At 45.9% G+C, this 23,909-nt stretch overlaps 1 protein-coding gene across 1 annotated transcript in view; it reads left to right on the forward strand.

The window, feature by feature from the left end:
* LOC147725142 (NKG2-C type II integral membrane protein-like) overlaps nucleotides 1–23,909 on the forward strand; it is a 198,632-nt gene that overhangs the window by 40,090 nt on the left and 134,633 nt on the right. Inside the window, exon 3 of the mRNA XM_086918185.1 lies at nucleotides 5,465–5,542. Coding sequence (XP_086774311.1) covers nucleotides 5,465–5,542 — 78 coding nt within the window. The remainder of the gene's footprint in view (nucleotides 1–5,464; nucleotides 5,543–23,909) is intronic.

Raw genomic sequence — 23,909 nt, forward strand, 5'->3', positions numbered from 1 at the left:
GTTGTTGTCCAGTCGTTCCTTGAATGCTGTTTTCTTGGTGGCGTGGATGAGTTGGTGGTGTTTTCGGGTGGCGAGCTTGAGGGCAGTCATGTTGTCCGGTGTTGGGTCTCTGCGCCAGGTTCTCTCGAGGGATCAGCAGTTCTTCTTGGAACCACGTGTATAGCCTGTTATAACTCAAATGCCTGTAAGATGTACCAATGTGAAGTCCTCTCGGATCAATAGAAACTATCTACTTAAGTGTGCTTAAAAATGTGCCTAAAAACAGTAGTAACTATGTGGTTTTAAAGAATGCTAGGTTTCAAGAATTACGATATGTATCTAATTGTCATGTTCTTTTATATAGCATTGTTTGGCCTGAAGAAGGTGGTATCCTTTACACACCGAAACGCTGCATCGACAACTCCAACAACTGTGATTCATTGATCGTTTTTAACCGTGTATTTTAATGATTTTATGTTTATATTGAAACTGTATTTGATCTTTTGGCACTATTATCATGTTGTATAACATTGTTTTAATTGATTTGTAATAAATTGTACATTTTTCTATAACTCACACACTGTTTAGGATTCTTGATTCGTGTAGCATACAGTTTTAATTGTATAAGACTGTACCTCCTTTGAGGAAATTTGGCGTTTTGAGATATAATAGGGAAATACACTGTAGGGTTCTTATTAGCTGAGTGTCTTGGGACTTCCCCCAGTTTTTCACTCTCTATCTCCTTGTCCCAGATTGCACTGAAAAGGAGGCCTCCCTCGCTTTTTTACATACGTATACACGGTTTGTTAAACGGGGAGGTGTTTCTCACACCTTGTTCCATCAGTAGCCAATATGGAGGGCATAAAGATCTTAAGTTACAACGAAGATCAATTTAACAAGATTATTAATGGTACTACAAAAAACATATCATCTGCCCAAATTAATAACACAGATGAGGAAGAATGGCGCAAATTATGGAATACAAAGAAAAGAATTATGCGCACAGAGTTACACTCTGATTTCTTAATTGATTACTGTAAAAACAGGATAATCCCGAAGGGTCTTCAGGTCACTAACGAACCTGGTATTTTTATTGGAAACCACAAATTTATTGAAAAATGGACCCTGGTCGCAAATAGATGCAGCCGCGACTGGATGCTTTTAATTATAGAAACAGCCTCCGACATTTTAATAGTTGAAAGACAAGAACTCAAAGATTTAGAAAAGAAACTGAGCGAAAACACTGCACTAGATGATGCCATCAAAAAACTAGAAGACATCCAAAAAGATGTCGATGGATACAGGGACTACCTATTTAACAAAAAGAGTAACAAATTAGGAAATGACGTAGCAAAGTATAATCCTGAGTTCACCTATCCATACCAACAAAAAGATTACTATAACCGACCCAGAGAAATGCCCCAATATCGTAAACCATGGCAATAACATCAGGGATAATAATATCCAAAAAAAGAAAGTCAGATTCTTTGATACTTCCAATACCAGCTCCGACAGTGAGACTGAAGTTCAAAATGATAATAGACATAACAACAAAGAACAAGATACCCCTAAAGGTCCAAACAAGCCCTCACTTCCTTTTTTAGAACAACGACAGAACTTTACCCAACAGAGAGGGAGAGGGAGAGGGAGGGGCAAATATGTTCCTCAACTTCAATACCAACAGAGACCGCATACAAGGAGTCAGAAGACTTGGGACATTTAGACAAAGCCCCCGTCATCAATCTTTCAGATACAGCACTATCCCCCGTTGAAATTCAAGTACTAGAGAGTAAAAACTTCTAATATCAACTGCGGCATTAGTATACATTTTTTCTAATGGTAATAAACCACAAGCAGTGGTAGGCCCAGGTATTGTTTACTATCACGCAGAGACTGTGTAAAAAAAGTAATAAAAAATACACTCTTTGCCTGGCAATTAAAAACCGTAATTCATTTCACTTTCAGTGATTTTTTATTGATAAATACGGTGGCCTCCCTCCAGCATCATCCTCTTCAAATACAAAGTTCCAGAAAGAATAAGGTAAAGAGAAACGGGCCAATTACTATCAATGGGTCTAATTTGATAAAACAAACTTAATGTTTACAATTCTAAAAAAAACGCGTTTGTGACCCTGTATTCCTCACAGAAAGGGAATTCGCACTGGAATTAAACAGACCAGATGCTCGACAAAACTGAGTGACATTGATTTAGTCATCCTCCTAAATTTAACACGAGAGGAATAGTAAATAATCAATTCACAGGTATGCCTTTTGATTTCCCCTCAGAAGCTACCTAGATGGTGACCTTCTGTTCCATAGCTAAGAACCACATGTATAGCATGTTATAACTCAAATGCCTGTAAGATGTACCAATGTGAAGTCCTCTCTGATCAATAGAAACTATCTACTTAAGTGTGTGTTAAAAATGTGCCTAAAAACAGTAGTAACTATGTGGTTTTAAAGAATGCTAGGTTTCATGAATTACGATATGTATCTAATTGTCATGTTCTTTTGTATAGCATTGTTTGCCCTGAAGAAGGTGGTATCCTTTACACACCGAAACGCTGCGTCGACAACTCCAACAACTGTGATTCATTGATCGTTTTTAACCGTGTATTTTAATGATTTTATGTTTATATTGAAACTGTATTTGATCTTTTGGCACTATTATCATGTTGTATAACATTGTTTTAATTGATTTGTAATAAATTGTAAATTTTTTATAACTCACACACTGTTTAGGATTCTTGATTCGTGTAGCATACGGTTTTAATTGTATAAGACTGTACATCCTTTGAGGAAAGTTGGCGTTTTGAGATATAATAGGGAAATACACTGTAGGGTTCTTATTAGCTGAGTGTCTTGGGACTCCCCCCAGTTTTTCACTGGACAACAGGATAGTGCCACTGCTGGAAGAGTTGAAAGTGTACGTAAGAATCCAAACGTGAATTTTTGAAGAAGAGTACCTGAAAGCAGAGGGGACGTAGTTTAGGTCACTTGGGATGTCGGGTGCTTCAGGAAAGAAGTTGAAGACCTTGGCAGCTGTGGGGACCAGGCGATGCGGATGATGACCAAGTGCCAGATACGAGCTGTCCCATGAAGGATATCGAGTGCTGAGGGGTCGGTGTCCGGCGGGAGCACCAACAAGCCTTGGCAAAAGCAACCCACGCAGGAAGTCAAGAAGTTTCCAGAGGAGGACCAGCAAGGTCTAGGCGACTCACCAAAAGCAGGGGAGTCAAGGCAAGCCCAGAGCAATCAGGGGATCCCAAACAATAGGTAAAGGATCCTCCACAGGACCCACAGGTCCTGTCCCACTGGATTTGCTTGAGGACCTCGGGCTGCTTTACCAAACTGCAAACCACAGTGCACATGTGGCTGAAGATCTTTTCAGGAGAAGGTGCCGGCGGTTGGGGCTATTTGAAGCCAAATGCATTTATTGCAGAATTGCCAACAAGCACTTGCACTTGCAAAAGTACGCGGTACACAGGGGTTCCGGTATAGCATCCCCACAAGGGATATTGGCCTCAAACTCGGTGAGAGGACATCTCAAGCATCGAGGGATGTAGAAACCGACCTCCTGTGTTGTTGAACCCTTCGGAGTCCGTAGGAGCTCTGGATCAGCAGACCGGTCAGCAGTATTGTGGTGCCTGTGAATGGGGGGGAGTGACTCCTTCACCCATAGGGAGATTAGCTTTGGATGTCCTTGATGCTTTACAGGCCTTGGAAGGTTCCTATATGATGCACAGGCACAGACGATGCAGCAGACTGGAAGCGAGACAAAGTCAGGATCAAGCAAAGTCCGGCGGTAGACGTGCAGTGGTATCTGTTCTGAATCTTATCCCACGATGAATGTAGGGACATACACTCAGGTAAGCCCTTTAGTACCCTAGAAAAATGGTTTAGATGATACAGGAGAACCTCCCAGTGGAGAGTTTACTCTCATGTCCTTTGCCCATTTTTGTGCCAGAGTGGGAGACAACCGCTCCCAGGACTGGTTTGAACTGGACTATGCACATGGACACTAAATGTGCCCCTCATGCAGACTTTCGGGTGGTGGCAAGCACACACACCCAGCCCTAATACACTAAATACTGTCTGGGAGGTGGTTACAACTCCCTGAGACAGGATGCCTATTGTTCCACCTTTCTCTGCTCGAGCTTGGCTCAGAAGCAAGAGGGCAGAAATGTGTCTCTGGTCGGTGGCAACCATTTTGTGCTGTCTGGGACTAGAAGGCTGGTACCTGTCACACTGAGAGCTTAACGGAGGGCTCTTCCAATGCTTGGAATCATACCTCCCACATTGCTTACGGTGTGGGAGGTATGATTCCAACATGTTTGATACCAAACATGATTGGATTAGTTGCTGCCAGTTTCAAGATGGTCATAGCGTAATTACGCTGTGCCCCTCTATATAGTATATGGCTGCTTCACTGACAACCCAGGGAATGGACTCTGTAGGCTGCAGGGGTGTTTTGCTCATGCAGGGGCACCCTCTGACTTAGCACCAAGCACCTTTCCCTTAGGATTGTAAAGGCCTGCTATAGGGGTGACTTATAGGTTTTAAGTGCAGTGACCCGTAGATAGATTAAACCTACATCTTTTGTAAGTGGTGCATGCACCAACCTACACAGGCTGCAATGGCCTGTAAGTTCCATTTTGAATGGTCCCTCATGGATGACATAATACATGCTTCAACCCATGGAGGATCTCTGGGGTTCCCATCCCCTGGGCACATGGGTACCATGTATTAGGGACTCACAATGGTACCCCAGTATACAATCTGGGATGACCTAGGTACTGAATACAACAGTTTAGGGAGAACGCAGATAGACTGGGGTCTTGATAAGCAGGATCCGAGTCAGACTCGTCAAAACAGCATCAATTCAAGCAAAAAGTGGGGATAACCATAAGAATCAGATCCTACTTTCCTACACCCCTCTTTTTCATTTCAAGATTCAAAGGGCTTTTTCAGTCCTCCCAGACTAAATTACTCCCATGCTCTCTGAGTAAGGGATAGAGGCTCTTAATCCTAACCCAGCCCTATCCTGTAGAGTCCTAACCCCTATCCCTTGTCCTACTGAATGCCCATCTGTTGAGTGCATAGAAGCCTAGAGGTTCCTAATTTCACATGTGTGGTCAGACGGTTAAACCAACTTACAGTGTACATTTACACTTGCTGTAGTAAATCTACTACGAGTAACTTTAGAATGTGTTATACTTGTAGTTTGTGAATACCAAAAAGTAGTAAAGTTACTAGAGCAAGTGTAAATATACACAACAGTGTAAGTTCCCCTTTTGTGAATCACGGCCCCTGTAGGTCCAGTTCTTAGGATGGGTTGCTCCCAGGCTCTGCTCATAAGGGATACCCAACTGAACCTTCTAGCAGCTCTTTCTCCACAGGTCAATCCGCACATCCATCCTGTGCAGTTACTCTCCCTTGTGAGATGACGTTTCTCTAAGCCCTTGTTCTGTCTCCTCTCTTACAGTGACTTTATCCGCTCGAGTGCTGCTTGTGATCTGTGAAGTTTTAATGCTGTTGGTGGTGATATTCGCTGCACTGACTGGTAAGTCTACTATTCTGCCAAAGTACATGACTTCAGAGATTGCTCCTAGAGGGGATGCCAGAGGTGTTGGGTGCTGTCACACACACAAATGTAGAGTCAGTGCCAGGGGTGTCAGGTTCTGTCACATACACACATAGAGCCAGTGCCAGGGGTGGCAGGCAATGTCACACATATACATACATGGTGTCATTGCCAGGTGCTGTCACACACACACACATGTCGCATCAGTGCCAAAGGTGTCAGGTGCTGTCTCACACAAACAGGGCAGTGGCAGAGGTGCCAGCTGCTATCAAACGCACACGTAGAGCCAGTGCCAGATGTGTCAGGTGCTCAAACACACACATGTCGAGCCAGAGATGCCAGGTGCTGTCTCCCAAACAAACACACACACAGACGCACAGAGCCAGTGCCAGAGGTGTTAGGTGCTCTCACACTCACACATAGAGCCAGTGCCAGAGATGCCAGGTGCGGTCTCACACACACAGACACACACACAAAGAGCCAGTGCCAGAGGTGTTAGGTGCTGTCACACACACACATAGAGCCAGTGCCAGAGGTGTCAGGTGCTGTCACAAACACACATAGAGCCAGTGCCAGAGGTGTCAGGTGCTTCCATACACACACACAGACACACACACAGACGCACAGAGCCAGTGCCAGAGGTGTCAGGTGCTGTCAAACACACACATAGAGCCAGTGCCAGAGGTGTCAGGTGCAATCACACACACACACATAGAGCCAGTGCCAGAGATGCCAGGTGCTGTCTCACACACACAGACCCACACACGGACGCACAGAGCCAATGCCAGATGTGCAAGGCATTGCCACTCACACACAATAAACCAGTGCCAGAGGTGTCAGGTGCTGTTACACACATAGAACCAATGCCAGAGAAGCCAGGTACTGTCATACATGTATCTAGAGTCATGAGAAGTGTATGTGAGGTTTTGAGTGCTGTCACAGCAGCCTTCCCCATAAGATATTAGACCTGGTAGTAGCTCACATGTCTTCCTAGAGCCAGGAGAAGTGTACTTCTGGTGTGGAAGCTCCCCACCTCTTCCCTCTCCTCAGCACCTTAGACATAAGAGTCTCTTATCTGAATCTCAAAAGTTTGTTTATACCATTCTGTGATGCAGCCAGGGTGGCCTGTTTCCCGTTGCAAGTCATGCCCAGGTCTATTGGAAGGTCATATCTTTATTTACCTTGTTTACTGGGTAATATTCATTTAATATAATAAAATGTACCCATCTTTCTCAAGGTGCTCATCACTTCAGAGTGAGGGCATGTTCTCTGCTGACGTCACTGCAAAAGGGAGGTTCCTAGATAAGTTTATAGTCGACATCCATCAAAGTCCAGTCCAATTAGTGCTTCATGTAAGATGAGGATCCCTTTGCAGCAAAGACACTCTTGTGCAGTGTATAATTCTTTATTCAGTGAAAGACAGACTTAAAGCAATTAAACAAACCCACATTGGTCCAGTGGTCTTCTGGGAAGTGCCTTAAGAGGGATGAAAAAGATAGGGGTGGGGTCTCTAAAAGGGGCGAGGATAAATAAGCGTTATTAGGAATCCTGTCCTAGAGGAGAGGCCTATGTAATTAAGGGTATTGCTTAAAACATGAAAATTAAAATTCAGTTTTTCACTCAGGGTGCCACCTGACCATTGTTTGGGTGCATAGCTGTGATTCTTCTGTACAGAAAGCAACCAACACACGTATCTCATACAAATCAGATCTATTGTCTTTGCCAGTGCGTTTTGGCTATGCCAATTAAATAAATAACAATAATTATTTTGTTATGAATATTTGTGTTGGAAGCCGGAGTCCCAGTCTCACACCACTATCACCAATGGCGAGACCTGGGGCTCCCCACTCAACATTAGCCCAAGTAAGGACACGGTTTGAGATAGCCCTGCTCACCCCCTTAGTAGCTTGGCACAAGCAACCTGGTCTATCTTCAAGGCACAAATGTTTTTGTGACACCTCAAATGGACTCTACACGAGTTTGGTAAAAGCGAGTATAAACTTTATACAAAAAGATATACGATCAGACCACACGCTACATAAGCCAACATAGGACAAAGGATAATATTTGATCTGGCTGGATGGTAGTTTCAAATCCCATTCACCGCTTTCAAAACGCTATGGTGGTCGCAATGCTAGAATCACACATGTTGCAATGACAAACAATAGTGCACTGCATAATGATACAATCCTGTGCTGAGCAACGGATAAATAATACAATGCATAACGATACACCCCGGTACCTGCAATGGGAGAAATAATGCAATGCGTACCGCTACATTCATGTACTGCGCAATGAAGGAATAATGCAAAGTGTCACACCCCAATCACGTACTTTGCAATGAAGAAATAATGCAACGCAGGCAGCTACAATCATGTACTTTGCCATGAAGAAATAATGCAATGTGGGCTGCTACAATCCTGTACTTAGCAAGAGTGAAATAATGCAATGCGTAGCACTACAATCGTGTACTTCTTTATGCAATAATAATGTCAGGCGTCATAAGACAGTCAGCAGTATTGGCAAAGTGTATTTCGATAATCAGCCTCTTCGATAACAGTTGTCCCCACACAGTTCAATGATGACAAAAAGTATTGCTTCTTACTCTGGCCCCAGTACTGCCACTCCTTTCGTCAGTACGGGCCCCACTCTGAACTGAAGATAAGGCTCATGTTATCAGAAGGATGGAGAGGCCAAGAGAGTGTCCCACCCCGCCCAGGTAGTAATCGACGTTTCCTGGGGGTGTGACCCCACTCTCCTCTCCTCCTTCCTCGAACTGGGCCTTCCATGTAAAACTCTCTCAACGGGCCTCAGCGGCTCAGCCTCGCAGCTCAGGTCCTCCAGTACTGCCAGTCCGGGCAATGAATATTAGGAAGGTTACAGGTGACCCCTGGGCATACATACCACACGCCCCTGAGATTACCTTTACTCCGGGTGCACGTTCACCACCTCACCCTCCGGGTCTCCTCTGGTACAAAGCCACACACACAACGCTGATGGAACTTCTCGTCGACTCCGAGTGCACGCTCACCAGGCACTCCTTCCTGCGGTCTCAGTTGGCACCAAGACACGCACACCGCGCTGCAGAGACTCACTTTCTTCCAGTGCACACGATGATCAACCGATCACCTCCACAGTCCCCGGTTGCAACAAATCACTCATGCTGCTTCACTGAGAATTACTCCATCTCCAGTGCCCTGATATCCAGGCGCTCTTCACCAAGGCCTTCGGCCGCACCTCAACACGCTCACTGTGTCTGAGCCTCACTTCTCCTCCGGTGCACTTGATGACCAGGCGCTCTTCCCCAACGCCCTCGATGTACCATAACATGCACCCTGCGCGTCCAAGGCTCACTCCACCTGCGGTGCACACGCTGAGCAGACGTTCCTCACCAGTGCCTGCGGTGCACCATAACACACACCAAGCGCGTCCAAGTCTCTCTCCAGCTCAGTGCACACACGGACCAGTCGCTCTTCACTAACACCACCTGTGAACTACGATGCACCAAGCACGCCTGACTCTGACGTCTCCTCCGTGTGTCCAAGATCCCAAGTGACACCTTCTGAGGGTCTCAAGCTGCCACAACACGCGCCCATCGCGTTGCTTGAAACTTCTCCGGAAACTTTTATTTTTCTGTGTTTCCAAACAGGGAGCCAGCTCACCTTGGGCCCTTGGGTCACAAGCCACAGAACAATGCACAGTCTCTCTCAAGCAGGGGGACCCAGTGCCTCCAAGCACAGTCCCAACAGCCTCTTCCTTCGTTAGAACAACAACATGCAGATCAGCCCCAGATCACGAAGCAAGGATTGGTCTTTCCCTAGCAGTCTCTTCAGTACCAGACTAGCAATCAGTGTCTCATTGGTTCTTCCATACCCCCAATGATTAGACAACCCAGAACATGGAACTTTAGAATACCTCAGCAATGTAGAACACATGAACCCTCTTTCGTTATACACTCATGCTAGTCCAAAACGGGGAGTAAATGAAGACACGTGCAAGTTTGAAATATTTATTTCTAATGCCGTGTTCTCAAGCGCAGTATCTTAGCTAATACAAGCAGACATATTATAAGCAACAAGATTATCAGCATAATTACTATCCCATAAAATACAAAGGGAGAAAGCATGTTAAAATGCTAAATGGAAACTAGATTACACCTAGATTTCACACTCCCTTGTAATTAGGTTATTTTATATCTACAGAAGGTCTTTTGGGTTTACAAGGGCGGCCCCATATCTCTGGTCCTTGTAGAAATGGATCACATCATTTTCTACACCAGCTCTCTCCATGCGAATGTTCTCCAAAGTGTGTTTGAGCATGGCTGTGCAGTGCATTATTAAACACGCCAAAATCAGAGGTGGCCACAGCTGCATATATGTTATGTCTAGAACGTGCACTGATCAGACTGAACAACAACCACTGTGTTGAAATAATCTTGAAGGCCTCGGCACTCACTGTTCAGACAACGCTTACCAAGCCAAGCTGCTAGTATAGAAAAACATATTATTCTTGTGTGAAGCAAAACAGTCCTCTAGACTCTAAACATTTGTAATAACGTGTGCCGTGGGCAAAGGCAGCAGAAAGGAAAATGGTGTTTAAACTTCTAATAAGCTCATGCTAACTTAACACTGTGTAAATGCAAGGCCCAACCCCCATGACAACTCCTTCCTTAACAGAGGTTCCTCTTGACCACAGAATGGGTCCAAGCCTTTTCAGTCTCCACCCATTTCCGTTTCATTCCAACGTTCTGGAGTTTCAGCTTTCATAGTTATACCCCTTAATGTCTTTGAAGTTTGTTGTGCTCAGGTGTCCCTGACGGGAAACATCCTTTACAACGCAACTTTTGCCACGCAGTGCCTTTACGACGCAACTTTTACAACGCAAACCATTACAACGCATTGCGCTGGGGGGCGCTCTAGGATAGGGAATATGTTTAATTTACTATCCAACACCTTCCCTAGTGTCCACGGGGACTGGAGTTGGAATAGTAAATTAAACTATTCACTATCCAGCACCCCAAAGCGCTATGCGTTGTAAAGGTTTGTTTTTAAAAACCACGTTGTAAAGGCATGCGTGGTAAAAGCATGCGTTGTAATGTCATACATCCATCCCTGACCCCTCCCTAAATCAGTTCTGGGTGTCTCCCTCCAAGTGTCACCTTTCTCCCTTTGATACTGGGGATCTGGATTCTTAATCACTCAGCAGGCGACGGGTCAATTGTTTTATAGCAGCATCCCAGGCCTCTTCACCTCCCGGAGCTTCTCTTCACCTACTCTCCAGATGCAGGTCAATCCCTCCCTTGTATCGAGACCTCCCGCAGCTCCTCTCATCTCTCAGATCCAGACAGAGAATCCAAATTCAGAAGAGACACACAGAAATGCTTCAAGCACAAAACTCAGCCACTTTCTAAAAGAGAGGTTTCTGAACACACATAGACAAACCCACTTTCATAGAAAGATGTGTTATGACACTGTAAGTTCATACATAGTAAACTTCACCTCTCCATTATAAACTTATAGGAAACTAGCCTACCAAAACACACTACCCAGCCTCCCCCATTCTGTCCTATGGGCAAAATGTCCTTTCGCCAGTAAAAACGAAATGGAGTGTTTTTCAATGTCAGGCCATAGCACACACCTCAGTACATGTCCTGCCTTTTACTTACACTGCACCCTGCCCAGGGGTTACCCAGGACCTACCACAGGGGTGCCCACTTTGTACGCAAAAGGGAAAGTAAGGCCTGACAAGTGGTTGCACTTGTCAGGACAACATGCTAACTTAGCAAACTGCGCGCAGGCCCTACACTTGCAGGCCTGAGTTCCCTTCTCTGCGCACCTTTCATTACTAGCCCTGGCACACACAGTGCACATCACTAGGGACTTTACTAGTAAGGCAAACATACCAATCATGGCCAACCAATTACCATTACACTTTACATAGGAAACTCTTGCACTTTGAAACTGATCAGCAGTGGTAAAGTACCCAAAGCATCTAAATTGGCAACTCCTCTATGTAAGGAAAAAGGTCTAGGGGGAAAGCAAAACGTTTAGGCAACTTTAGCTAAAAAGCCAAGTCCTACAATTTGGAATTGAAAATGTTCAGATTCTGAAAATACAAGATTTTCAATTAAACATTGATAAGATCTGTGGAAGGGGTAGTGGTTTGGGAGTGTTGCAGGGATGTATGACGTTACAACGCATGCTTTTACCACGCATGCTGTTACAGCGCGGGTTTTCTATGCATACCATTAGAACGCATAGCGCTTTGGGGTGCTGGATAGTGAATAGTTTAATTTACTATTCCAACTCCAGTCCCCGTGGACACTAGGGAAGGTGTTGGATAGTAAATTAAATCTATTCCCTATCCTAGAGCGCCCCCCCAGCGCAATGCGTTGTAATGGTTTTCGTTGTAAAACCTGCGTTGTAATAGCACTGCATGGTAAAAGTTGAGTTGTAAAGGATGTTTCCCGTGTTGCAGACTCTCCTGTTCGCCCCTTCACTCCATTTTCTTCCGCGGTCTGACACTTTGTTAGACACTTGCAACCTTTTTCTACCCACATATTTCTAAATTCCTCAATTTGCATATCTTACACTTTCCCATGGGCACATATGGAATCACCACCCTGTGTGCTCTGCAGAGAGGCCATGCACTTGATGTACATGTACTCTGCACACCTGTATGGCCTACTGACAGAACATGTGAGAAATTTGTACTGCCTTCTGTATTAGTGTAGGAAAGTTGGCTCTGCTTTCATGGTTACCCCCACTTTTTGCCTGTTGTTGGTGTGTTTTGACTGTAGTCTGCTGGGATCCTGCTAATTAGGACCCTTGCAACTGTGCTCTCTCCCCTAAATTAGCTCTGGTCAGTATTTTGGTACATTCACAATTGACTACGGGTGTACCCTTATTAGTCCCTACTATATGGTACTAAGGTACCAAGGGCATAGGTACACCAGGGGTCTCCCATGGGCTGCAGCATGTATTGGGCCTTCCATGGGAGTCCACTTCAAACTCAGACTATAGGCCTGCCATTGCAGCCTGTGTCAGAGGGTGCTTGCAACCATCACACCAGATATAATTTTCTGTATATCTAAGGTCACTACACTTAAAACCCATAAGTCACCACTATGGTAGGCCCTTCAGTCCTAAGGGCAGGGTGCTTTGTTGCAAGTGTGAGGGTGACTCTGCATGAGCAGGACACCCCTACAGACTCCGGAGTCGATTTTCTAAGTTTTGAAAGTAGGGTCAGACATTTTAAGATCTATAGTGGACATCAGTCATTACAAGATGGCAAAATATATAACGGCTACACCCAAATTGGTCATGCTTGGTATCTAAGAACAAAATAAAGGGGGAATGGATCACTTGTGCCTGCGTTACCAGGGTTTTTAGTTATTGGTATCTTTCATAAAAAACCCTCATTCATGTACGGAGGTGGAAGGGTGGTATATCTTGGTTCTCCGCCTATTCGTAACGTGACAGCATCATCATACGTTTTATTTTTCGGTAAGCTGACCTCCACCTGGAGGTGAACCACTGGTATTACAGTAGTGTCCAGAGACCAAAACATTTTGAAAAATGAAGTGCTCAGCGTGAAGTGAGGTTCAAATTCTTTCTACATCCTCATTAGAGTGCAATTATTTATTAATAAACGGATGTTGAAGAAGTTTAAAAACAGTGGGTGTGCGTATATGGATTGTGTTACTCAATCCAGCGCACTAGTGTAGTCCATATGTGAGGTCGACATGTTTCAGCCCCAATATGCCCAGCCGGGTCTAGGGGGCTTTCGTCAGGACCGGTGAAAGTGCGGTGGCACTATTTGTGCAGTGGTTTGAATTGGGTTACCGTGTGTCCACTCTGATGAATAGGTCAATAGTACCTGTAGTATTGTGAAATACCGAAAGAAAACTGAATCAGAGTGAGTTCCTTTCTATTCTCATGATGTTGCAAGTTAACCATTTTTAACCATTTATGAAGGTCAAGACTATTGACCCCACCATATTGTGCATTCAACAACTAGCAATGAGCATGCGAAGAAGGGTTTTTCTTAAACAGTTTACAAAAGTGCGCTCTACTAATAGTGGATGCAAGTAGTGGGTAGTTACAAAAGAATACAGGTGTGGTGCAACTGATTGAGGGGAAAAGCCCTATAACCCCCCAACATTGTGTGATGGAAAACCAACACACTCTGAAACTTCAACAGGATGCCCTATGCACACAACTAGTCAGTATATAAAGTGTGTCAAAGTGAACACATGTAAGTTACAACACAAAGCATGAGCAGAAACAACCCAAAAAATTCTTGTTTGGTGTGTCAACGGTTCTGTCTCTTTTAATCACTTCAGAGCAAGCCAGCCGACACGTGTTTCGTCGCAAAGGCATAGTGTTTCCGCGACTCGTCAGTGCTGAATGGAAAGAGAGGTACAAAAAGGTAGTCGCTCCGCCAGTGATAATTCCGACCCGGCAGGGCTTGAGACTATGATAGAGGTTCAAGTGAGCGGTTCAGCGGATATAAATACTGGTGGTGAGATTTGGAAGTTCTTTTTGAATCCTCCGGAGGATGTCATCGGTAAGAGCTATTGACGGCTCTTAGACTGTGCCGATGCAGTGTTGTTAGTCGGCTCGTTTATGGTATATTCTTGAAATTGTTGCGCCAACGACCTCTAAAGAAGGCGATGGTTTCGCATTGTCATTGTAAAGTTGTGCATCTAAGGTATTCATTAATTATACTTTTCGGATTGGCAGATATCGGAAGTGTAGTAAATCACAATAAGAATAAAGGTTCCGATTGTGCACAGTGTTTATGCTTGCTTGTGAGCCTTGTATTTGTCTAAGAAAAACCAGTATGAAAGCGCGTTGTCATCTATAAATGCCTGCACCATTGTGCATGTGTTAAAAAAAGTGCATGGTGAAGGACACCCGGTTAGTGGCGCATTCTTTTCTCTGAACGTCTGCGCCAGTGCAATAGCGAGGGTGTTAACATGGGACAACTATAAATGTTTAACCGCCGCTATTAGTTGTGGCATGGTGGATGGTGCATTCCTAAAGCCTGTGTGTTGTCATTAAGCGCTCAAAATGTACCCCTTTTAAAGATGTTCAATTACCCGGGAAACCCGTCTGTGGGCATCCACGGCGGACTGGCAGGATTCTCCCAGCCTACTATGGCGAAAAAGGGGGGAGGAGGGGGGGTTAGTTGGGGACTTACTTTGAATCCAGCGAAGGAGCTCCCACGGCGTGTCTCTCACTTGCAGTTGCGAGAGTGTCTGCTTGTGCTTGCTTTGGAATCAGTGCCATCGGTGACGTGGGCCCCTTCCGACCATACATTTATTTTGTTGTGAAAATAGACAATAGGAAGAGACTGAGCAGGGAGTGAAAATCAATAAATCAATTTATGATGATGATTTTTGTTTTAGAAAAGGGATTGTTTCTGAATTATGTTGGTGGTGATAGGTGGCATTAAAACAATGTGCTGCATTTAGGGAGGTTCTTGTTAAAGATTTTGCTTCCTCGACAATAGTTTGTGAATTATTATTAAAAAGGGGGTGGATGAGTGTAGTCCATTAGTGTCATGGAGCACCTACCAGGGCCTAATTGTAAGTCATTAGTGTTTTTATTTTATGAAATGTTCGTGAGAGCTGTTATAAGAGATGTTGAGTGCTCATGATTCCCTTGAGGAGTTTATAGTACGGTGAAATGTTCAGGGGATCAGTTTAACAGTTTTTACATTGTTTTAGTCTCTGGACACTACTGTAATACAAGTGGTTCACCTCCAGGTGGAGGTCAGCATGCCAAAAACTAAACGCTATGATGATGCTGTCTTGTTACGAATAGGAGAACCAAGATATACCGCCCTTCCACCTCCGTAGGTGTGTGAGGGTTTTTTTTTATGAAAGGTACCAATAACTAAGAACCCTGGTAACCCAAGTGCAAGTGATCCATTCCCCCTTTATCTTGATCTTTGTACCTTATTTTGGAAGCTGAATGAATCATCGCTTCTCCCGCCCTTCCCTCTTGTGATTTAAGACATGCTTGGTATCAAACATGTTGCAATCATACCCCAACAACTATTACGGTGAAAGAAGTATGATCCTATCTACTAAAGGACTCCTTAGGGGACGAGTGATTGGCGGCTTTGCAACAATTACATTGCTGCAATTGCAGTGTTGGGATTGGCTTACAGCAGGGGAGGGAGCATGCCTGTTCCTGTGTCTGCAAAAACAACAGTTGATGGACAGAATGCAGAACAATGTCATACATTCACCCCATTACAGAGATCTGGGCCTAAATCCATTGTTCTATTGCTCTCCATGCCATTCCAGTTTGAAACCAGCCATATGCAAATCAGTCTTGACCCTGTACCCCATGGAAACAGTCCAGCCCAAACTGCCAAGCCAGGTCCTACCTAGACTGGAAACAAGCATCCTAGGGCCGGTTTCGGGCTTTTAGCCCTCTTCAGCCAGGATGGCAGGGTATGCCCAGAAGTGGGTCCCTTGCTCACTCTACCACTGGATTCAAGGTAGCCTGGCTGATGAGGATTATGAATACGAAACCAGTCCCAGGATGCTTGTTTCTGGCCCAGAGAAGACATGGCTTGGCAGTTCGGGCTGGACTGTTCCCATGAGGCACAGGTCAGACTGATTTGCATATGGCCATGTCTGAACTGGGGTGGTGAAGTGAGCTAAAGAATGGTGATAGATTAAACCCAGATCAGTTGACTGGGGGTGAGTGTTTGATTTGCTCAAACGCTCCATCCATAATCCCCTTTGGTATCGCTTTGTTCGCCCTAAGTTGGCAGGGTATGTCCGGACATGAGTCCATTGCTCACTCTACCACTGGATTCAAGATAACCTGGCTGATGAGGATTATGAATCCGAAACCAGTCCCAGGATGCTTGTTTCCGGTCCAGAGAATACATGGCTTGGAAAGTTCGGGCTGGCCTGTTCCTGTAGGAGAGTAGGGTCTGCTTCCTATTGTCACCCCCACTTTTTGCTGTGATACTCTAGTTTTTCGACTTTAGACTGGCTGTGGCCCTGCTAATCAGGACCACAGCCTAGCTGTTCGCTCTCCAAATTGATACCATGTACTTTAGGTACATACCAGATTGGGTACTGGGTCACCTTTGTGAGCCGCTGTATAGTGTACCATAGGTACCCAGGGCATAGGTGCATTCAAGGCCTACCAGGGGCTGGCCCTCCAAACTGAAACCACAGGCTGTTCACCCAGCCTGGGTAAGGTGGTGTAATCACCCCTTACTTAGATATAATATATCTATATCTACCATATATAGACACATATGCACCTATAAGTCACTCCTATGGCAGGCCTTATCAATCCTGGAGGCAGAGTGCTTGGTTTTAGGTGAGAGGGTTCCCTAGCATGAGCTGAGCCCTTCTGCAGCTTTCAAAACCATCTCCTTATACTGTTCTATGATATAGCCATACCATATTCTCTTAAGTGCATTACAATCCTCGCGGTTAATGCTAACTTTGGTTTGGCTTTATCAAAACATGTTGTGTAAGGTGTCAAATACTTTGGAATACTACCCCCCCCACCAGTTCTGGTGGCGGGGGTAGCATTCCACCCTTCTAGAGGGAGAAGACATGTAGTTACTGTACCACCCGTTTAAAAGTTAAACAGAGCCTCAGCATCTCATAATGGATGCTGCTGCCACAGACACAAGTCTGACCTCCTACTGCTGGATGAAACTCCGGCAGCGGAGGCCTGGACAATAGGTTTCCTGTCCAAGGAGGTGCTGGCACCTCCCCAGACAGGCTTATGTGTTTTGGGGCAGGGAGGGCTGCATTCAGCAAATGCTTTTCCAGACACTGCCTGGGGCACACAAGGTGCTCCTGGCATAGCCCGGTTCACACCAGTTGCTGGGGCACTCCAGCCCCAGTCTGGCATGAAACTGAACAAAGGGAAAGGGTTATAACCACCCCCTTCTCAGGTTCACCCATAGGAGGGACCTAGCAGTTAATCCACCCCTTAACTTGGTATAAGTATAGGAGTTGTAACCGTAGGACTATGGATTATCCTGAACGAAACACAAATCCTGGACCTTCGACGTTCCATTTCGACTGGAAGATAGAAGACATCTCCCTTGTATTCAAGGAGTGACCACCCTGTGCAAACAGGCACCAGCAGTAACTTGCCGGTCTGCATTGTCGAGGCTCCCACCAGAACTCGAAGACTCTGCAACACAGGACATGGACTTCCAGGAATCTCTGGCGCTGCTCGACGATCCCAGCAAAGCTGAGACCCGTGGTGGACACGAGAGACGTGGGACCGGAACTCCTGGACATTCTGCATTTTTATAATTGCATCGACTCCTGAGGTAACTCGCAGTTGTCCATTGAAGTACGAGAAGCCCCAGAGGTGAGCACCATTTGCACCGAGGCTCGCTCTTGCATTTCAGCTCAACACATCTTCCCAGTTCCTAGTACATTGGCTAGTGAGCCCCCTGAAGACTTTCTTTTGAGCTTAACTTGCTTTCCTGGTTGCTCCAGTTTCCCTGCAGAGGAGAAGTGCCACAGACCTTGCTGGTCTGCACCAAAGCCAATCTTCATTCCTGCGTGGATTGCATTTGCCAAGGCTTGTTGGATCCAATCCGGAAACCGACATGGCAGTCAACTAGATCCTTTGTGGGCAGATCAAATGCAGCTCCTGGTTGTCGTTGACACCTCATGGACCTCATGGCTGCAGAGACAAGTTTCACTTCTTCACCTGAAATCACCTGACATCGCCTGGTTCTTTCATGGTTCCTTCCTGGTCACTGGCTTTTGCCCCAGACTCTGTCCCTTCTGCTTTAAGGTTCTTCAGATCTCCAATCTACCCTTGGATCCACCCAGACACTTTTTCTCTGGTCGCCTGCAGCACTTCTTTGCACATCTCCATTGAAATCATTGTAGAAACCCGTCATCAAAAGACACCTATGCACCCGGCCTCCGTGGGTGAGGTAACACTGGTCCATTGGTAGTGTTGAGGTGCTTGGCCCTCCAAGGGTCCTAGTCTAAAAGGGTTTCATCGAAGTTAACCTAGAAGTGTCCTTAATCTTTAAAATTTTAACTTGTTCGTTTCCCATAGAAAGTCAATGGTAACTTGAGGCTGTGTTTAGACACTGCATGCGTCTCCCGTGGGCCTCCTACTTCATAACCTTTGGTTGTTTAGAGTAGCCCCAGCGATTCCCCAGGCCCCATGCCTGCTTTCTTACTCTGACGTGGTTCTTATACCACTATTTTAGTATATGGTTTGTGAGGCCCCTAGGGCAGAACGTATATTTGTGCAACTTATTGTAGGCTAATGAAGTAACTTGTATTGTCCTTTTACCTCTGACCTCATAAAGAGTGCAGAGGGGTTGTGATTAGAATAAATACATATATATTTGATATATACCCTGTGTGGTGTCCTTTCATTTGGTATTCAAGGGATTATTGGTAAAACAACTAGCTTCACATGCTCTCTGAAGTCTTAGCCTATTAACTGCTAGTCCATGCTACCACTAGGATAGCTTGTCTATAAGGTTGACTTTACAACCACCATCAATAAGGGTCGATTAGACTGGTGCAAGGTGCCCACTAGAACTAGTGGACATTGTTGTGTCTCGAGCCTTTCCGCATGGTGTCTTGAGCCAGCAGTATGCTTTCCCTGGCTCGAGCACTACACGGCTGTGCTCCTGTACTCCTGGGTTGTTGTGGTTTGAAATGGGGTTTAGCATTCTCTAGGAATGTTAGTAGTTGGAGGCAGAATTGATGGTGAGAGCTGACCTGCGGCTGCGTCCGCTATTCCACTCTGATAGGGGTTACGTCCATGAATAAAGGATACCTTCAATTGAATCGACTACGAGTTTCCTTTGCAACATTGGCGACGAGGACAACATAACCCCAGACGAACCTGCACAATTAAATTCGGAATTGTGTTTTTGGATTACCTTAACCTGTTTGAAGAGGACTTACAAAAGATTTTATTGACTGATTCATGAGAAGAGGAATACAACTCCACCGCCTTTATTCAATTGATGTAAGTTATGATAAACGTTAAAGTACTTTTATGCTCTCATTGATTGCACCGCAACGTAATACTTCCTTTGGAATTTGTGATAGTTGTGTGTCTACACAAAGAGCAGTAAGCTGAAAGCAAGAAGTCTTTTATCATACTGGTGTTGAAACGGTGCTAAGACATCATTAGAAGTTCTTACCCTTGCTTTGTGCAGATGGTTGAACTTCGCATCTTTTGATCCTGAGAACCAGTAGAATGTTTCATTTGATGTTCTCAGTGGAATCTGGCAGAAGACTTCCAAACATTTGCGAACTTTACGTGGAAGAAGTATCCCTGTCATCACGTATTGACACGTCATTCAGCCTGCGTAAGGTCACAACGAGCTTGCATCAGCGTGCCTACGCACACAGGTCACACAATGTGACGCCATTTAAAAAAAAAGGGGAAGAAACGCTTCATTGGATTTGAGATTCCGATTTCTTCTGATGTAATTCAGCGACATGCACGCTGCGTGACACGAAACCAGAGATAATTGACCTTTTTCATCTGCGATACGCTCGCAGCGTGTCTTCATTATTAGTGTCTTTTGGCATTTTGATTTCCTTTTCTGGTGTGATTCAGCGATACACACGCTGCGTGTCACAGTACTCGAGGTACTTTACATACATTGACTGCACTTGGACAATTATTCTTTCTGTCTGCGATACGCTCGCAGCGCGTTTTATCATTTGTGTTTCTGTGTTTCGATCTGACTATATTTATTTGCCATACTTGCATTTAATGTATGCTCCATTTATAGTTATTTTAATTTAGCTTAGTCTGCGATTTCATAACATTACACATATATATTGAATGTAGTTGTACTCTTGTGCAACGGTCTATACATATTTAAAAAGGTGTGTACTACTACTATGAATTCACCAGCTCCACAGGCATTTTTGATTAAAGATGGAGAAGTCTCTAGTCAGAGGTGGGAGGAATGGAGAGACTATTTGATAAACTATTTAGATACATTTGAAAGCAAGGAATTGACAGCGCAAAGGAAAAAGAAAATTCTATTTCAGGACAGGAGGCTCCGATTATGCTTAGTCTCATTTCTTTACTGACACATAGCAGCCAATCACATTACAGTAAAGAAAAAACAGAGAAATACGTCACGTATGAACCTTAGGGCAACCATAGAGTACACCCATAGTATATAAACAGTCTCAGAGGTAACCACTTCCTCTTTCGTTGCTGCTCCGCAGCCAGTTAAGTGCAAACTTGTTATTCTATTACTGCTTACATTGTATTATTGGTTAAATTCATACCGCTTTGTGCGCGCTGTGTAATATTGCTTTGACGCTTATTTCGCACTCTTGCTGCCGTCTTGGTTCACTCGGCCGGCGCGTCGGTGGGAGCGTGTGTCACCTCCCGGGGTCGGGCACTTGCTGCCGTTTGTCCCGTGTTTTAGTGGAGGGAGTTGGGGACTGTCCTGCCTCGCGCGCGTTCAGCGCGAGCAGGCTCCTTGGCTGTCGGGCGAGCCGTGTGTCTGCGCATGCGCGACCTTTGTCCCTAAGGGCTTTTCCTCGCGCAGCTGTGTTTTTCTGTCAACACAGCGCCGGCTCTTGAACGCGTCTGTCGACGTATACGCCCACTGCCTGTCAGCTTGTCCCCTTCGACGCCGGAGCTTGGAAAAAGGTCCCGGTTGTGAATTTGCATAGGCTTTGCCTAGAGTGGTGGTTTTTTGGTCAGCAAGCCTCCCTCCACGCTTTAATTCTTGTGTTCTACGCAGTTTTTCCTGCTTTTCTTGCTGACTGTGAGGTTTTTTCACTCCCTCAGACTGTGTCGCTGACATACCAGATTCCTTGTCACCTGGTGGGCTGATTTACTACACTCCCAGTGTATCATGAGTGGCTCCTATCATTTCGAGGAGGAAGGTGACTTTGAGGAGGAGGGGTCTGACTTTTTTGAGCAGGACCTGGTTGAGGCACTGGACAAAGGGGTACAACTCTCTATGAATAGGGCAATGGCTCGCGCCATTACACCCCTGAAGCGCCATTTGACGCAATATGCGCAACAGCAAGGTTGGCTTCCCTCAAAGAAGTCCTCATCTCCTGGTAATCCCCATTCTTCGGACTTTAGGAAGTTGGCTCGGTCCTTGTCCTCTAAATCCAAGGCTGTCCCAGTACTGGTAGAAAGCGACGACCATGATGCTTCCTCCTCCTCGTCGGAGGTTTTGCCTCCTCCTCCCAAAAAGCGTAAATGCAAAGAACATTTTGTGGACGCCTCCTCTCGGCCTCCTGTTTTAACTTTTGAGCCCGAGGATATAGTGCACCCGAATTCTTCCGCCTGGCTTCCTTCCCCGGCTGTGGCTGATTATGTTCAGCAGTATATTAGGCACCCTTTTGATAAAGATGTACGAGCGCGTCTTCGCTCAGAGTGTCCGCGGCCAGATTTGGCGGACAACCTGGCGGACACGCCGGAGGTCGACCCTACCATTCTTACGTACATGACCAAATTTTCTAAGGACCCCAAAAAAGGTCTAGATCGTTCCTGGCGGGCTTGTCAGGATAAAGTTTTGGACCTCTTAGGTCCTATCACAAAGATGTTGGACCTAGGCTTCCGGGCCAAGGAAGCGTCTTCCACTGTCGATCCTGACGAGCTCATTCAGTGGGCACAGCGAGCCGTCTGTTCTTTAGGGAACGCCAACTGTGCCCTCTCAAGTGAACGCCGGCGTTCTATTCTTCTAAAACTGGACCCGAAATTGTCTGAACTTTCTTCCTCGGAGGCAGGTGCTGCTGCTCAGGGTCTTCTTTTTGGTCAATCCTTTTTGAAAGAGCTCACCCATTTTGTCAGCACTTTTAGTAGTATTGACAAGGCACAGGCCACTTTAAAACGGGCCATGCGTCCGGTTTTTAACAAGGCCGGACGAAACTGGGGACGTTCGTCCGGCCGTGGTCAATACCAAGCCACTCAACGTGGGAACCAGTCCCAGAAAGGAGGCCATCAAGATTCCAGTTATGCCCAGCGGTCTAACTTCTACCCTTCCAGGAAAGGACGTGGGCAGTTCAAGAAAGGAGGTTCAGGTGGATACTCCGGCGGACGTCAAGATTCCGCCGCTTCAGGTGAGACTTCTTCCTGCATGCAGTGTTGTTCTGGGGGGCAGGATCCGCCATTTTCTAGCCAATTGGCGCGCAATCTCAGGCGATGCTTGGGTGCTGGAAACGGTTCAGGGATTCAAAATCGAATTCTATCATCCCATTCACCAATCTCGTCCTCCCTTCCCTCTTCACTTCTCAAAGGAAAGTCAGGAGTTCATCACAGAGGAACTCAAGTCTCTGGTGTTGAAGGGGGCCATTGTGCCGACAGTCCGCCATCCGCAGGGGTTTGCCAGCTCGATCTTTCTGGTGGACAAGAAGGGAGGAGGTTCACGGTTGGTCCTCAATCTGAAGGACTTCAATGCGGGGGTAGTTTACAGACACTTCAAGATGGAGGGTATCCATCTGTTGAGAGACCTCTTGAGGGAACGGGATTGGATGGTTCGTTTGGACCTCAAAGATGCTTACCTTTCGGTCCCGATCTTCCATCCACATCGCCGTTTTCTGCAGTTTCAGTGGCAGGGGACTTGGTATCAATACCAAGTCCTTCCCTTCGGCCTTTCGTCGGCACCGTGGTGCTTCACGAAACTGTTACGTCCTGTAGTGGAATCGCTCCGCAGTCGTGGGGTTCGTTTGATCATTTATTTGGACGACATCCTCCTTCTGGCGGATTGTCCCGTCCGTCTAATGACTCATCTGGACTGGACCATAGATCTTCTCCAGTCCCTCGGATTTCTGGTGAATGTTCCCAAATCTGTTCTTCATCCTTCTCAGGTCATCGATTTCTTGGGGTTCAGAGTCAACTCCATCACTTGTCAGCTGCTGCTGCCCCAGCAGAAGATTCGCTATATCAAGAAGGAATTGAATTCCATTATCTCGAGTCCGACTGTGTCATTGAGGTTGTTAGCACGAGTAGTCGGACTTTTGGCGTCTTCCCTGCAGGCAATATTTCCGGCACCGCTACATTATCGGGCCCTTCAGCGTCTGAAGATCCAGCATCTTCAGCGTGGCCTCCGTTATTCCGATTTGATTCCTCTCTCGGAGGAGGCCAGGCTAGAGATGCAATGGTGGTTGGATCACATGGAGGCCTGGAACGGCAGAGCCCTCTTCGGCTCCTCTCCGGAGATTGTGATCGAATCGGATGCCAGCCGTTGGGGCTGGGGAGCCCGTTGCGGTCCGGTCTCGACGGGGGGACGGTGGTCCCCGCAGGAACTTTCACTCCACATCAACTGTTTGGAGTTGCTAGCGGGGTCATTTGCGATCAAATGCCTG

This window comes from Lissotriton vulgaris, chromosome 4_1, assembly GCF_964263255.1.
Source record: "Lissotriton vulgaris chromosome 4_1, aLisVul1.2, whole genome shotgun sequence".
NCBI lineage: Eukaryota > Metazoa > Chordata > Amphibia > Caudata > Salamandridae > Lissotriton > Lissotriton vulgaris.